This window comes from Natator depressus, chromosome 4 (assembly GCF_965152275.1).
Source record: "Natator depressus isolate rNatDep1 chromosome 4, rNatDep2.hap1, whole genome shotgun sequence".
Taxonomy (NCBI): Eukaryota; Metazoa; Chordata; order Testudines; family Cheloniidae; genus Natator; species Natator depressus.
Window position 1 is genome coordinate 54,791,670 of NC_134237.1, and position 18,037 is coordinate 54,809,706.

Genomic DNA, 18,037 nt, shown 5'->3' on the forward strand with positions numbered 1-18,037 from the left:
TGGCAGCTATGTCTACCGTCTTTACCTGACAGTTGGAAGAGCAGCTCTGAAGCCATCTTCACTGATATATCCTGGCTGAAGAGGTTTCTCTCCGGGAGCACTCGGCCCTCTGGTACCTTTTGTATGTGTTCAGTAATCTCTCTCCCTAATAAAGTGCTGTAACCAACAGTCTGGCTGGGTGAAATTGAGGGCTGGGACTGATGAATGTCAACTTCCATTGGTTCTTCTTTAATCTTTACCATCTGGGTTTCCTTGTAACTTTCCGCTGCAAATATGTGTTAAAATAAACAAAACAACAAACAAAATTGTTTAATTCAATTAAAAATTTTCAAAGCAAGTAAGGAGGAATAACAAATACTAGTTTTACATATTACTAGGATATCATCATAAACAGGACTGAAAGCAAGTAGCTGAGTATAGCGGTACTGGTCTGATTTAGATCTCTGGAGGGAAGAGCGGGAATCACTATCCGCCACACCCACTTTGATTGAATTGGCCTCGTTAGCACTACAGAAAGTAAATTTTCCCTCTGTTGATATTCACCCCCTCTTGTCAACTGTTGGGAATGGGTTATATCCACCCTAATTGAATTGGCCTCATTAGCACTGACCCCTCACTTGGTAAAGCAACTCCCATCTTTTCATGTGCTGTATATTTATACCTGCTTACTGTATTTTCCACTCCATGCATTTGATGAAGTGCGTTATATCCCACGAAAGCTTATGCCCAAATAAATTTGTTAGTCTCTAAGGTGCCACAAGGACTCCTCGTTGTTTTTACTGATACAGACTAACACGACTACCCCTCTTAAACCTATCCGAATTATATTCATCAGACTATTTTTCTAAACAGAAATGGGAAGATCGCCCAAAAACGTATTTTTGTTTTTAAAAAAACTATAGTTATTTAATTTACTGGCTGTGGGCACTGATTAATCAGTCATATTCTAATTGGCCAAGGTTTTTGTTTTTTTTAAATGATGTCACAGCTGGACACCAATTCCCAAAGGTGCATAGCTGAAACCTCATCACACACACAAAGTTATCCTATGCACATGTTAAGAGCAAATATATTAGGAGGAACATTTTTATGCCTCCTCTCTTTCTTAAAACCCATTTTCGATAACAGGCATAGGAATTTTCTCTTAAAACACTACAAACCCATAGTACCCTTCCTGTCCAACTCTCCAAATCCAATTTTCCCCTGTTCTGTCTTCTTCCCCAGTGCCCTAAAACTTGGTCTTTTAAATTAAGAAAATGATGTGATAATCTAAAAACCAACTCTCAGTTCAGTTTTCTACGGTGTAGGTACACTTAGATTATTCATGTGTATTCATGAGTGCTGTGATGCAGGTGCAGGGTGAAGTGACCTTATCCCCTTTAAATATTGGCTCCCTTCCACTTCAAAAGAACCTCAAAGGCTGCACTTCAAGGCAGCTTGATCATGGCACACCAAAATACCTATAAAGCAGGTGGGCTGCTCTGAAGTGTAATTTCACTTTAAGAACCTGAATTGAGAGTTGGTTCCAGACTCCCACTTAAGTTTTTTCAGTTAAAGGAGAGTGGAAGGCCCTAGGGGTTGTTTGGTTTTGAAACCCCTTTTCGTTTCCACATTATAAATTATAGTATTAATTTTTAAAACATCAAAATCAGAACAAAACAACATTTCAATTGAATGACTGAATGATTTGACTGACCAGATACATTTTCCCCCCACAAAAAATTTCATTTTGCCGGAAATTTCAAAATTTTGGAATTTCCAGTGGGATGGAAATTTCCAGTTTTGAACAGCTCTACTCCAGAGCTTTGGCTTCCCTACCGATAAGGTTCTTTTTGACTGAAGCATAGCATAAAGAATTTGAAGAGGTCTGGGCCATGCTGGTGAGAAGGTCAAAAATTGCTCTTCTCATTGACTTACAGCATCCACCAAATCCTATCTAAAGGAACTGTTCTGATTTGTAAGCCAACCAATAAGAATGTTTTTTCTCCACCAACCTGACGGCCGCCCTCCTACTTTGCTCAGAAAACTGAAAATCCATGATAGCCTCTCATTTGCAGGAAGCACGTTCACTATTCTTCTTCTCAGAATTAAGTCCACTCTCAATAACGAGAGGTACTATAATCTTTTTTAAAAAATCTGTGCCTCAAATCTGACTCTTGCTAGAGTCAGCAGCAAATGTAATGGACCAGAAATAGAAGTAGTCAATGGCTTTCTCAAAGGTGTTAATCAACCACCAGGAAGCATGAAATACTGTGATCTAGCTTCCAAAAATCAGTGGTCGATGCCATCATCATCAACTACCATCTGCTCTCAACCCTGTTTTTCCTGGGAAAGAGATAGTGAACTAGCTCTAACAACATCTGACCCCTTCCAACCTGGCTTCAGGCTAAGTTACAACTGGCAAAGCATTGGTAACACGGATGGACAACTTTACAGAACTGAACAGAAGCAAAACAACAATGCTGATACTCTGATGTGAGTTGCTTTTGACACAATCCACCACGAGGTGCTGCTTCACCTATATGTCCTGGCATGAGCGGATTTAAATTGTGCCTAACTGTGCTCTTTCCTTTCCTTAAGATCACCTGCAGTGATGATAGGCAGCTGTTACTCGATCCTGAGACCTCTGATACATGGAGTTTCACAAGCCTTAATTCTGTCACTCTTCTTGTTTAGTATTAGAGGACATCATGAGATAAATATTAGCTACGATGACAGCAAAAGATTTGATAATGTGTCTGTCTACCTATTTCGATATTTATATAGTCCTCATCACCATGGTATCCAAGCAACTCACAATCATTAACAGATTTTTATCTTCACAATACCCTGGTGCAGCAGGGAAGTATTATTTCCATTTTACAGATGTGGAACTGAGGCACAAGGTACATATGTGAATTGTCCAAGTTCACACAGGAAGTCTGTGGCTGAGCCAAGGACTGCATCCTGGTCTCAAGTGCCCTATCTACTAGACCAGTCTTCCTACATAAATGCAGCTCTGCAGCTTTCTTACATAGCACAAAGTGGCCCAGATATTTTAGCATATGTAGGAAGGTAGAGCCTGGATAAAGAACAGCTGGCTCAAATTGACCCCTGAACAAACAGAAGTAATACCAATTAGAAGAGAGAAACTCTATGAGGAACTAGTAAATTCCACTTTCTTACCATCTGCAGTCTGGTAGCTAACATTTTGTAACATTTAGTCATGCTAGATTCATGACTAACACTGGACATCCAAACAGCAGCAGTAACCAGAAATGCTGCCTTCCTTCTCTGGCTAGCATGAAGACTTTGTCCATTCCTTTCAGATGAGGAAATCTGTCACAGCAATCCATGCATTTGTCAGCTCCAGTCTAGAGTACTGTAACTTCCTATGTGGCTCTAGGCAAACATTCAATCTGCACTGGCTCTTGTTCACTTCCAGATTCACTTCATAGTCTGATGCTGATCTATAAAACCCTTAATGGGACAGGGCCACACTATCTCAGTTATTACACTGCATTCCAAAACTGGCCAAGGCAGCTATAATTGTCCAACCCATGGTACTGGCAGAGTCCTGGTCTTCCTCCATCAGCATTCCAGCCTTTCAAAGATTCATAGAGTTTAAGGCAAAAAGGGACCATCAGCTCATCTAATCTGATTTCTTGTGTATTGCAGGCCATTACATTTCACCCAGTTAGGGATAACTTGTAATCTCCTCAAAGAATAAAATCACGTTTATTTGATGTGACCTATTTTCCATAAAACCATGTTGCCTAGCATCAATTACATTACTATGACTTAATTCTTTATCAATTGAACCCATTATCAGCTTTTCCATTAAATTTGCCAGTGACTGAGATCACACTAAACCAGTCTATAGTTACTGAGATCATCCCACTTGCTCTTTTTGAATACTGGAAAAACATTAGCTCTCTTCCAGTCTTCTAAAATTTCCCCAGAATACCAACACTTGTTAAGAATTAACAGCAACAGCCCAGCAATCTCCTCAGCCAACTCTTTAGGACTCCTGAGTGCAAGTTATATGGGCCTGCTGATTCAAAACGTTTATCCCTAGTAGATTTGTTTAACATCCTCCTTAGTTACTAATGGACTGAAAAGTACTTCATCTTCCTCATGTGATAGGGGTACATCAAACTGCTTCTTTTTGAATACAAAACAGAAATATTTATTGAACACTTCCCGCCTCTTCTGCATCATCAACAATTTTACCATCTCCACCTAGTAATGAGCCTACATCATTGCTAGGATTTCTTTTGCCCCTAATGTACTTAAACTCCTTCTTATAGTCCTTACTTCTGCCAGCTATGGATTTTTCCCTTGCATTAGCTCCCCTTATCAATTTTCCTCATCATGAATTCTAATTTATGCTATTTCCTATTTGTTTCCTCCATTTCCCATTTGTTAAAATAAATATTTCTAATTGTTGGTTTCACTTTGCCACTGACCAGGATGGGCTTTTAGCCAAATTTGTCCTCTCCTCTTTCTTGATTGTGGAATCATGACTTTTTGATCTAATAAACTCTTCTTACGGAACTTCCAATTTTTGTCCGTGTTTTCCTGTCTCAATTTTACCTCCCAGTCAATTTCATTCATAATTTTCCTCAGTCTTTCCTCATTGTCTGACTTCATCAGAGCACCATGGAGAGCTGTGTGCTTAGTGTAGTACTAATGGGCATTTGTGGGTCAGAATATTAATTGGTGTAGACGGTAGGAGATCATAGCTGCAGTATCTGACCACTAATCTGTTCCTGGGGGAGGAGGAGGATACAGCCTACTAGTGAGGTTTGGAAGGGTAGGCAGTTCCTCTTTGCCAATCTTTTCTTTGAAGTGTAAGGATATTAGGGATGTTTTTAAAAATCAAAACCACCACCCTATAGCTGTTTCAACTTCAGTTCACCAACAAAAGTTCACTGGTTCAACTAACTTCACTTGGTAGTTACTCTGATTCTGCCTTCTCTGTTTCCCCCTGTGCCAATTAAGGATGTGTTTATATAGCACCTTCCTTGATTTCCATTTTTCTCTAATCTTGGCCATCAAATCTTCAAGCTCTGCCATGCATTTTGTCCTGAGCTGCTAAATATTTACAGAATACTGTAAGGTAGTATAACATGGTTCAGCCATTCACGATGTCATGCGACCCCAATATAGTCCTAGTGTTTTTATATTGCTTTAATACAAATATTAAGTTTTCATACAGGAACCCTTTTCATGCAAGATCAAGTTGACTTATTCACTGACTCATTTGTATTTCCCTAGATTGTGGACCTGGAAGGGGAGATTGTTTTGGGTTGCTTTTGTTGTTAAATGGAGAAAAGAGGCTTTATTATTTGCAGCACTAATAGAAATGAAGCTAGCAGTTAACAGCTGCATGGGAATGTTCCAAGAATGATTTACATGAAGTGTTTTCTATCCTATCTTATGACAACCTTTGTGCATTTTTTTGAAAAAAGGCCAAACTGATAAAAAATCTCCACCATTCACGAGCTACCTGATTTATTTCAAACTTAAGAACATTTTATATTGGGTTCTCAATGGAAAGCAAGGTAGAAATATTATAATTCAATACTATTTTTTGCTCTATCAAGCATATTTCTTCTTTCCCTAAAGCTTCTCTCACCCTCTTATAATAAGCCATAGAAAATTGTATCAATGGTGAAGGATAAAAAATAAAATATAGTGCACTGAAAGTGAGCTTGGAAGGTCTACATCAGTTATTATTATTATTAATCAAAATTTCAGGTAACTTGGCAAACAAATATGTTCCTCAGATGTGTGACATCCAGAGTTCTGGGACCAGCCTCCACATTTAGATGAAGAGATACGGGTTAACCTTTGCTGCTCCGCCTCTCTTTCAAAATATTCGATTTCTGTTTCCATTCCATACAGTTTAATCCCCTGTCCTGCTTACTCTTTTGATTGAGAGACACTGACATAAGCCAGGCAGAGGCAAGAATGGAATAATACAAGCGCTTCCTTTCTCTCATGATCGGGGAGACTTCCACAGCTCAAGCTAACTTTACACATTAGAGATATTTCTCTCTTCCTTCCCTATCTTATTCTAGGCCCCCATTCCATCCTGTCAGAAAAAAAATAAACATGAGTCATGCCTTAGCCTCTTTCCTAACAGCAAAGCAAAGAAAAAGTGATACATAGCTAGACTGTAATTTTATCACAAGACCTGGGTAAGGGGAAGCACATAGTCATGTTGTCCAAGCAGATGACTGGGGACCATGTTGTGACTCAGTGTCACAACATGGTCTCTGGTTCATTCTTGCCCTGGGGCTAGGTGGTGAAGCAACATGAATCAGTCCAACTCCTGGCACAGATTACTACTACTTCTGCACCTGTTTAGCTATGCTGGCCCACATGGTGGGGGATGTCAAGTCTCTGCCCACTCCCTACCCACTTGCACAGGTGGGAGAATAGTACAGCATGGAAGTGGTTTTCCCCTTCATGCAAGGGAGTAAAAGGCTCCTTGCACTCCTGCATAGCTTTACACATGGTCAGAACTGGGCCAAGTGTTATTAGGAATGAGGTTAGCACATTGAAAAGACTAAGGTTGAATATGTAACACGACAACTACTTTGATTTTTCTTTTCTTTTGCATTACACCTGGGTAGCTGGGCAGGGTTAAATTATCATCATGGTTTATGCACTATTCAAATAAACTTTGATGGCCAAATTAACTTGTAGCGTGACAGAGCTGTTATCCTGGTCTGCAAAATATAGTAGGGTGACCAGAGGGCAAGTGTGAAAAATCGGGATGGGGTGGAGGGTAATAGGTGCCTATATAAGAAAAAGACCCCAAAATCAGGACTGTCCCTATAAAATCAGGACATCTGGTCACCCTAAAATATAGTCTGTTGTTCACTTAAAAATACACTGGATGAAGCACAGTAAAAATACTGCAGAGAACAATTGTGGATGGACTAGTCAGACTTTTTGTACTGGCGACCCCTTTCACTCAGCAAGCCTCTGAGTGCAACCCTGTCTCCTTATAAATTAAAAACAGGGGGAAAGAGGGTAATTTTAATTTAATTTAACTGGGGCTGTCAGCTCCATGCATGGCAGAGCTGACAGCTGGAGCCCCACCAGGTATGGGGCTGACAACTTGCAACTCCCAGGCAATAACCTCGAGACCCCATCAGGAGTCGCAGTTTGAGAACTGCTGGACTAGATGATCTAATATTGAATCTATTTCCCCATGTTAAGTATCCTCACACCTTCTTGTCAACTGTCTACACGGGACATCTTGATTATCAGTACAAAAGTTTTTTTCTCCTGCTGATAATAGCTCATCTTAAATAATTAGCCTCTTACAGTTTGTATGGCAACTTTCACTTTCTCTGTATGTGTGTGTGTGTATACATATCTTCTTACTATATGTTCCATTCTATGCATCCGATGAAATGGGCTGTAGCCCACAAAAGCTTATGCTCTAATAAATTCGTTAGTATCTAAGGTGCCACAAGTACTCCTGTTCTTTTTGCGGATACGGACAGACACAGCTGCTGCTCTGAAACCTGTAATTTTGGACTGATTTTCTGTTGCTAATTTACATGATGCCCAACTAGTTTAACGAAATAAGGGAAACTTATTGCATCTATGAAAGAACTAACATCAAACCACCAAGAGTTGTTACTTTACACATCAGTAAGCCTTTCAATCAGGTGACCCATAAAACCCTCAGGTACAGCTATTCATATCAAGAGACACTATTTTCCAACTCAGTCATGAAAACAGAGTACTGTATATGGTTTATTTTGGTCTGAAGTGCATTCATCAGAGGTTACAGCCTCTTTTGTGTTCATGAACAGAAGGAATTGTAAAGTAGGAACGTTCAAAAAGACCAAACCAAACCATAAGGGAGATCCTAACAGTCTAATTGTAGCACAATGCACTGCCATGGTGAAACTACAGAGATCGGCATTCACCTCCAGAGATTTCTCCCAATCCCCCAGGCAGCAGGGCCTGAGAGTTGTGCAGAAATCCACTCTAAAGTAACACCCTCTGCTCTGTTTAGAACCAGTATTGACTAACTTCACAAAGACCATGTCCAAGTTTCTTCCATCAAAAGGTTGGGCTGCCAGTATGAGCCATTAAGGTAGAAATAAAGCGGAAGACAAGTAAAAATGATCACATAAGATTTTATTCCAATAAAATAAGCCTCTACTGTGAGTTCATTGCTTCCATAGTATCTTAAAATAGAAATGGAGCTAACTCATAAGCTGTCAGCTCATACAAAGTGTAAAAAGCCCACCAATGTTAAATTACGGAGATTAAACTACCTCCATGCAAAATAAAGTTAGTATCAATATACCAATAAACTTATTTTGTATAGCATCTTTCATTTGATGATCACTAACCATTTTACACATGGTGGGGTAAATGATGCCCAGCAATGGCTATTTCTTTTGGTTTATACTTTATAAAAATAAATGTTATTTACATAGAGAGGGTCTGAGTCTCATCATTCAATTTTACACCAGTGTAACTCTGTTGACTCAGTTGGCAGTTACTTACGGAGATTGGTGCAAATTCAGAATCAAGCCTATATAGTAGAGCTGTCGATTAATTGCAGTTAACTCAAGTGATTAACTCCAAAAAATTAATCATGATTAAAAAAATTAATCGCGATTAATTGCCATTTTAATCGCACTGCTAAACAATAAAATACCAATTTAAATGTATTAAATATTTTGGGATGTTTTTCTACATTTTCAAACACATTGATTTCAATTACAACACAGAATACAAAGTGTACAGTGCTCACTTTGTATTATTATTTTTATTACAAATATTTGCACTGTAAAATGATAAAAGAAATAGTACTTTTCAGTTCACCTCATATAATACCGTAATGCAATCTCTTTATCGTGAAAGTGCAACTTGCAAAGGTAGATTTTTTTGTTTCGTAACTGCACTCAAAACCAAAACAATGTAAAACTTTAGAGCCTACAAGTCCACCCAATCATACTTCTTGTTCAGCCCATCACTAAGACAAACAAGTTTGTTTACATTTCTGGGAGATAATGCTGCTGGCTTCTTACTTACAATATCACCTGAAAGCGAGAACAGGTGTTCGCATGGAACTTTTGTAGCCGGCATTGCAAGGTATTTATGTGCCAGATATGCTAAACATTCGTATCCCCCTTCATGCTTCGGCCACCATTCCAGAGGACATGCTTCCATGCTGATGACCCTCATTAAAAAAAATAACGCATTAATTAAATTTGTGACTGAACTCCTTGGGAGAGAATAGTATGTCTCCTGCTCTGTTTTACCCGCATTCTGCCATATATTTCATGTTATAGCAGTCAGTTTCAGACAATGACCCAGCATGTGTTGTTCATTTTAAGAACACTTTCACTGCAGAATTCACAAAACATAAAGAAGGTACCAATGTGAGACTTCTAAAGATAGTTACAGCACTCGACCCAAGGTTTATGAATCTGAAGTGCCTTCCAAAATCTGAGAGGGATGAGGTGTGGAGCATGCTTTCAAAAGTCTTAAAATAGTAACTCTCCAAAGTGGAAACTACAGAACCTGAACCACCAAAAAAGAAAATCAACCTTCTGCTGGTGACATCTGACTCGGATAATGAAAGTGAACATGTGTTGGTCTGCACTGCTTTGGACTGTTATCAAGCAGAACCTCTCATTAGCATGGATACATGTCCTCTAGAATGGTGGTTGAAGCATGAAGGGACATATGAATCTTTAACGCATATGGTATGTAAATATCTTGCAACACTGGCTACAAGAGTGCCATGTGAACGCCTGTTCTCACTTTTAGGTGACATTGTAAACAAGAAGCGGGCAGCATTGTCTCCCGCAACTGTAAACAAACTTGTTTGTCTGGGTGACTAGCTGAACAAGAAGTATGACTGAGTGGACTTGTATGCTCTAAAGTCTTTCATTGTTTTATTTTTGAATGCAGTTATTTTTTTGTAAATTATTCTACATTTGTAAGTTCAGTTTTCATGATAAAGAGATTGTATTACAGTACTTGTATGAGGTGAATTGAAAAATACAATTTCTTTTATTATTTTTATAGCACAAATATTTGTAATCATAAATATAAAGTGAGCATGTACACTTTGTATTCTGTGTTGTAACTGAAATCAGTATATTTGAAAATGTAGAAAAAAATTCAAAAATATCTAAATAAATGTTATTCTATTATTGCAATTAATCGTGATTAATTTTTTAATCGCTCGACAGCCCTACTATATAGGTTATTTAAAACATCACGAATCAGGTAGTAAAGCCTGATGTTGGCAATACCATAAGTCTCCAAAAATTTGGCTTCCAGAGTAATTTCAGGTGTTATACCTCAGACCTAGAATCTTTGTGTCTGATAACCAAGAGCCAGAATTACCTGATTATTAGCTGGGATGCCAGTCAGGTTCACATGCCAACTGGCAATTTGGGTGAAAAAAATTTTCCTTGAATGTCTGATAAGTTGAATTTGTGCATTAGTTTTCACAATCAAGTGGACAGGGGTAACTAGTGGGTCAACTTGTACTGTCTCTTCAAAAGCATTCAATATGTGAATCAGGCATTTTGTTATGCTAATTGTTCTCATTTGCTAGAAATAAACATGCCCTAAAACAGCTTAAATAAAACCTTAGTGGTAGGAAACAGTTGGTGAGCCTCAGAGGTTCAGCTTCAGAGCCACAACAAGTAACATCTGATTTTCCCTAGGGCTCTGTGCTTGATGCTTTATTCCGCTGTAACTTTTTCTTTTTTCTTACTGATGTTTTATGTAAGGCAATGTTGATAAAGCTGGAATCAATGCAACAGGGCTTTGCATAAAAGAACAAAATTGGAAAATGGCTTCTGTTTTGAGTTTCCACTTTAACAAAATTCCATGCTGTAGCATTTTATAACTAAAAAATCCAATTTAGTAACAACTAGAACTAGAAAAAACTGGCAAAGGCAAGTAAACCACCAACATAGGGATACATCAGAGTCACGCAATACACATTTCACTTCTCCTTTTTAAATTATAAAACTGTGGATGCTAATTTTAGAGATTCTGATTACAAGATTATCAACCCTTTAAGATTAAAAAAAAATAACTGAAAAGTGTTTTAAAGTCTACACATGCAGTGACCAATGTTGTTGCTCACCCAACACATTCCAATCAATATAGTTCTCTCATATTTCAAGATTCATCTACTGAACTTCAAGAGTATCTGTGGATACTTATAAAGTCACAAACACCTTGGCTCTTATTCACCTTGGCATCTTACTGCACTGTATTCTATGCAGAAATAAGCAAAGGGAAGAAGGGGACACAAAGGTGGCTTCATGCAAACTTTGCACCTCCAAGATTCTGGGAGCACACAGGGACTGAATGGGTTCCTGGCAAAAGTCAGAGCACCCCCAGAGACTGCTCTAGTTTGCAGTCTTCTTCAAAGGTTCTGTATGGGTTCACAGCAGCTCATAACAGCTTGAGTGTGACAATCTCAGATACATTCCCTCTCTACCCAGCATGCTACTATGCTAGGAAAGCACAGAGCCTTTCCAATGGCCCTATACATCCAGGGAATCCCTTACTCCGGGCAATTCCCATATCCATATGGCCAGTTTTACCAACTCTGTGGCTTCTGTATGGTGGTTGAACAATATAGAGGGACAAAAGCAGCGCTAAGAATCCGGGCTCTTGCTTTTTGTTTAAACTTTTATCTGAAAGTTAACAAAGAAGGTACATTTAAACTGTGGACATTAGCATTCGTTATTCCAAATGACCTCATCTTTTAAATTAATATGCTTTTCAATAGATGTCAAGATTACACTTACATAAAAAAGGGAAGGTCAATTATAATCTCTGATCTAACCTATTTAAAGATCTATTATCCATTAACATCTACTAAACTTTAAGCTCTGTTCAGTTGTGATTAATATGCTTGTACATCTCTATGAACATGAACTTTTCCAACTAGTGCCTTTTGCATTTTGTAGAAAAATTGTGATCTCACAGGACTTCAGATACACATTAGAAAAGTGCCACTTTTGCCAGATGCTGCTGCAGCTAGTGCTTTGCGCTGCTGTGTGGAATTCAGCTCAGCTGTCCTTCTTGGCCACTCTGCTCTCCACATAGGCTAACAAGGTGATGTACAGGTGGCTGGGTTTGCTGAGTGATTCCCTAGAGGGATACCAGGAGCTGCTTGGTTCTCATAACCAACAACAGTCTGGCCTGCTAGCTGACTGTGCGAAGTCATTCCCCTTGCTCTAAGGAGCTCTCTTATTGGCCAAAAGGGAGCTTCACCCATTAGGTTTAGCTGGGCAAGGAGTAAAGGACATTCAGATTCTCCTCTTGATGTACCACTTGATAACCGAGCTTAAGGTAAGTCGCAAAAAGAAAGGAGTACTTGTGGCACCTTAGAGACTAAGCTTAAGCTTATGCTCAAATAAATTGGTTAGTCTCTAAGGTGCCACAAGTCCTCCTTTTCTTTTTGCGGATACAGACCAACACGGCTGCTATTCTGAAACCTAAGGTAAGTCGCTGGTTCTTATCTTTGCAAAACTGTATTGGTGTAGAATAGCTGAATGTATGTTATTATTATACTGACTAACCATTGCATTCCGGTTTCTGTTTGCATCAAGCCAGCACTGCGGTCAGGTTTCCATATGTTCCACAATACGTCACAATTTTAGGAGCGGACATAGTCTTCGCAGGAAGGTAAATTTATCTGTCTGGTTAGGTCATACTGGTAAGGAGGGAGGGATATATATCTTCCAGATTTGTAGGATTCGTGGATAGCTGGAACCAAAAGACTTGCCAGCAAAGACTGTGTGGAGTCTGCATAGGCGGAGTTTGGGGGGGCAAGGGAGGGCATTGCCCCCCCAAACTGCAAGCCTCAGGGGCAGGCAGTCTGAGGCCTTGTCTACACTGCCACTTTACAGCGCTGAAACTTTCTCGCTTAGGGGTGTGAAAAAATACCCCCTTGAGCGATGCAAGTTTCAGCGCTGTAAAGTTGCATTGTAGACAGTGCACCAGTGCTGGGAGCCGCGTGCCGAGCGCTGGGAGCTACTCCCCTCGTGGGGACGGATTTTTTACAGCGCTGGGAGAGCTCTCTCCCAGCGCTGGTGCCGCGACTACACAGCCATGTTAAAGCGCTGCCGCGGAAGCACTTTAACATTGGTAGAGAAGACATACCCTCAATGTGCAGTGCAAAGAGTTCTGCAGAGGAGGTGCTGCTGCCAGCTTGCACCCTGGAGGAAGGGAGTCAGAATTTTGTTTATAAACAGAGTGATTAGCAGGTGATTAAGATAAGAAAGGGCTTTTAGAATATTTCCTAAAGTTAAATGATCTGTTTCAAACTTGGTGAGCTCAAAAAGTAAATAGCCTAAGGGCTTGTCTACACTGGCAATTTACAGCGCTGCAACTTTCTCGCTCGGGGGTGAAAAAACATCCCTGTGAGCACAGCAAGTTTCAGTGCTGTAAAGCGCCAGTGTAGACAGTGCACCAGTGCTGGGACTACGCCCCTCGTGGAGGTGCTTTTTTTAGAGCGTGGGGGCCCTGTGCCACGACCACATAAGCCACTAAATGATAGAAAGTAATTGTAGATTTTTCTACAATTGTTTCTATTGTTGTATTCAAGAGGTGGTAACAAAGTTACTAATATCTTTCTTTGAGAAGATAACTGATTTTTTTAGACAAAGGAAATGCAGTAGGTCTAATCTACCTGGATGTCAGTAAGGCAGTTGATACAGTTCCACGTGAGAAATTATTAGTTAAATTGGAGAAGATAGAGATTAATATGAGAACTGAAAGGTGGATAAGAAACTAGTTAAAGGGAAGACAACAACAGGTCATACTGAAAGTGAACTCTCAGGTAGAGGAAGGTTACTAGTGGAATTCCTCAGGCATCAGTCTTGGCACCAACTTTATTTAACATTGTTATTGCTGACCTTGGCACAAAAAAATGGGAGTGTGCTAATAACACTTGCAGATGAGACAAAGTTGGGAGGAATTGCCAATACCGAGGAGGACCGGAATACCATACAAGAAGATCTGGATGATCTTGTAAACGGGATTAATAGAAATGGGATGATATTTAATAGTGCAAAGTGAAAAGTCATGCGTTTAGGGACTAACAACAAGCATTAACTGGGGACCTATCAGTTGGAAGTGACAGTGGAGGAGAAAGAGCTGGGGGTATTGGTTGATCACAGGATAACTATAAGCCATCAATGTGATGCGGCCGTGAAAAGGCCAACACAGTCCTGGGGTGCATCAGGCAAGGTATTTCCAGCAGAGACAGGGAAGTGTTAATACCATTATACAAGGTACTGGTGAGACCTCATCTGGAATGCTGTGTGCAATTCTGGTCTCCCATGTTTAAGAAAGATGAATTCAAACTGGAACAGGTGCAGAGAAGGGTTACTAGGATGATCTGAGGAATAGAAAATCTATTTTATGAGAAGAGAGTCAAAGAGCTTGGCTTGTTTAGTCTAACCAATAGAAAGCTGAAGGGAGATATGATTATCCTACATAAATACATCAGAGAGATAAATACCAGGGAGGGAGAGGAGTTATTTAAGTTAAGCATCAATGTGGACCCCAGAACAAACACATATCAATTGGTCATAAACAAGTTTAGACTTGAAATTAGGTGAACACTTCTAACCATCAAAAGAGTGAAGTTCTGGAGCAGCCTCCCAAGTGGAACAGTGTGGGCAAAAGTCTTAACTGGCTTCAAGACTGAGCTTGATAAGTTTACAGAGGGGATAGTATGACAGACTGCCTACAGTGGCATGTGGCCCATTGGTGACTGCCTGGGCAAAAATCCCCAATGGCTGGAGATGGGACACTAGATGGGGAGGACTCTGAGTTACTACAGAGAATTCTTTCCCAGGTATCTGTCTGGTGGGTCTTGCCCACATGCTCAGGGTCTAACTGATCAGCATATTTGGGGTTGGAAAGGAATTTCCCCCCAGGGCAGATCTTTCGCTTCCTCTGCAGCATGGGGCATAGGTCACTTGCAGGTTTAAACTAGTGTAAATGGTAAATTCTCTGTAACTTGAAGTCTTTAAATCATGATTTGAGGACTTCAGTAACTCAGCAAAAGGTTAGGGGTCTATTACAGGAGTGAGTGGGTGAGGTTCTGTGGCCTGCAATGTGGAGGAGGTCAGACTAGATGATCACGATGGTCCCTTCTAACTTTAGTAAGAGTATCTGAGTAAGAATATACATTACAATTTTAAACCTAACCAGTATCCCATAAGTTACTTGCCACAAGATGTCAGAACATGTTAGTATTAGAGCTGAGTGTAAGTTATGCAAAAACTCTAGAGTTTTCAGTTGCCTAAGTAGCCTCTGGAATCATGGTTAAGGCTGTGCCCTCCCCCTCCCCAAATCTGAAATGGTGCCCCTGTGGGCAGGCATGAAATTTGTCCTCACCCTCCCAACGTGCAGCCCCGTTGGCCTGACTGGAGCTGCTGCCCCAGCCCCCCCAAATACAGAAGTCAAACTATGCCTATGGGAATCTGTCTCAATGATGGCTCTAACATTCTCTACAGAGGTGGAGCGTGGCTTAGTGTAAGCCATGTCGAGGCAAGGGGGGGTCTGGATGGTAGCTCTGATTGGGTCTTGAGGTCTGTCAGCCAGGACCATAAAAAAGGCAGCTCATGCTTGGGCCGAGCTACTAGACACCCTTTGTCACAAAAACTCCTGCTGTTTGTTTGCATTCTTCATGGTGGTTTATTTCATAAAGTTGCGACCTTTGTGACAAACATGAGAAACAGACATACACAGACTTACTGTTACTTGCACCTAAGTGGCACCTTAATTAGTGGCCTTATCTAAAGCCTACTGAATGCAATGAACAGCATCCCTTTGACTCAGCGGGCTTTGGAAGGACTTGCAGATCTTCACTCAAGGGTTTTATTCTCACTTCCATGCACAAACAATTTAATTCAAACAGTGAAAGTCAACAGCAATGTAAGAAGTGAATAGTGTCCTTGTTAATCATTTAAAACTTTAAAGAGCACACACATGCTGGTAAAATCTGCCCTGTGCTCCTCCTGAGTCCTCCAGCCCGCATTTGCAGCGCTCCTGCCACCCGCACCTCCCACCTGCTCCCTTGAGGCTGTGGGTGAACCTCCCTCCCTGCTTTCCTGCTCTCCACAGCTTCTACCCCTGCAAGCCCCATCCCATGGAGCAGCCCTCCCACAGGGGGTGCGCCTGTTGTTGGGGGGCCCCATGCCAGGATACAGTGTGTTTCATGGTAAATCCGCCCCTGCTGATGATCCCTTCTGGCCTTAAAGTATAGGAGTCTGTAAGTGGAGGTGCCGGGGGTGAGGAAAGGGGGAGGAAGATTGTAGAGAGCAAGCCAGCCCAGCACTCACCCACATCAGTGGCTCTTGGGCCCCTCCCATTGGGCTGGGCCCAGCTCCCTGCTCCAGGTGTTGCACTGGTTGCAGCACCACCCAGGTTTGGCCTGGCCGTCTCCTGGCAAATGACCACGCCCCATCATCACTGCTCACTAAAATTGGGCCAAAGTTGAGTAGTGCTGCAACTCCATGTGTCAGATTGCAACACTCATAGTAGGGAGCCAAGCTCAGCCCCAGGGGATAGAAGCCGCTGCTGCAGGGTGAATCGGGGTGGGCTTGCTCTGCAATGCCTCCACCCCAAGGACCTCCTCTCCTAACCGGGCCCACAATCCATTTAGAACCTTCCTGTGACTCAACTGATGTGATCCTCCATTTGGGAAACGCTGTATTAGACCTTGGTGTGCTGGAAGAGAATTCTGGGTATTAACATGCAATCAGCTTGCCATGCATCTCTCCTTTTCCATGCTCAGTATCCTGAACACAGTGATTTTTTCACCAGAAACTAAATTTGCAATCAAATGAGTTTTTCTCCCCTGCAATTAGGCAGTATACTTCCACCATTCTGCCTGCTCTTTGGTTGAGTCATTAATGGTGTCATGAAACATGACAAGTCCCATCCCCAGATAGAAGTCCATTACTATTCACATTCTTTTGGGGCTACATATTTATGCAATTGTCATGGAAAAACCTATTAAGTTAAATGAACGATATGAACTTTCTGCAGTATATCGCTGCTAGGAGTAAACCTCAAAATACAGCAAAAAATCCTAGATTTGCCTTAACACATAGTAAATCTAGCTCTTCAACAGGTTACATCTTTGTAAATAACTAGAAAAAATGGATTAGCTCTATAACATTGCACTACTGTTATCATATTTCTGTTGTAGTAATCAAAAGTCTCATAATCTTATAGTTTTACCATGAGCTTTAGACAAAAGATTTCTCTTCTACTGTATCATTACATTTCTATTTTTAGTTTGAAAATATTTCCTTTATTTTCTTTTTCCTTCTCTGGGCTCCGGTTGAGGGGCTCATGAGGGGTGATCCTACTGCGTCTTGGTCCCGGACTATCACTCATACTGGCTACAGCAGAAGAGGTCAGTTCCCCAAGCCTTCGCTAGGTTCTCAGCCCCTGCAAACCTCCCGTCTCCTATTATTTCCCATCTCTGCCCTTCCTCAGAGGGGCCATATCCTTCCCTGCTTGGTCCACAGTCTTCTGGAATCACTTTGGCTCTTGCAGAGTGGCACCTATCTCCTGGTCAAACACCTTCTCTCTTACTTGCTGGGCTCTTACAGAGAGGTGAAGCAGAAGCTGCTGCTTCTGCCAAATGCCTCCAAAGCCCCACGTAGGGGTCTAGGAAATTAAGACAAGGACTTCCCTACTCCCATCCCTTGCCGGGCTCCCAAGTGCTCCCTAGCACTAAGCAGGGATCTACACAGCGAAGACGCGGCTCCCCCAGGCTTCTGTTGCTCTTTGCCCCTCAGAGACATTGACTCAATACTAAACTCAGGAACAGCAGCAGCATTGGTGCTGTGACACTAGTAAAAACCCTCTTGCAGGGCCTGGGGAAGATTCCGGGTTGTGAGATCTCCCCAGGGAAGTGCAATGAATATGCTGTCAAGATGCAAGAGCGTGAGATGAGAAGTTTAACTCTCTGTCAAAAAACAGCGAAATTATATACAAAGAA

General features: G+C 41.1%; 1 protein-coding gene across 1 annotated transcript in view; it reads right to left on the reverse strand.

Annotated features, from left to right (window-relative positions):
* Positions 1–18,037, reverse strand: part of ZNF827 (zinc finger protein 827) — a 137,263-nt gene that overhangs the window by 53,412 nt on the left and 65,814 nt on the right. The window contains exon 6 of the mRNA XM_074950947.1: positions 26–265. Coding sequence (XP_074807048.1) covers positions 26–265 — 240 coding nt within the window. The remainder of the gene's footprint in view (positions 1–25; positions 266–18,037) is intronic.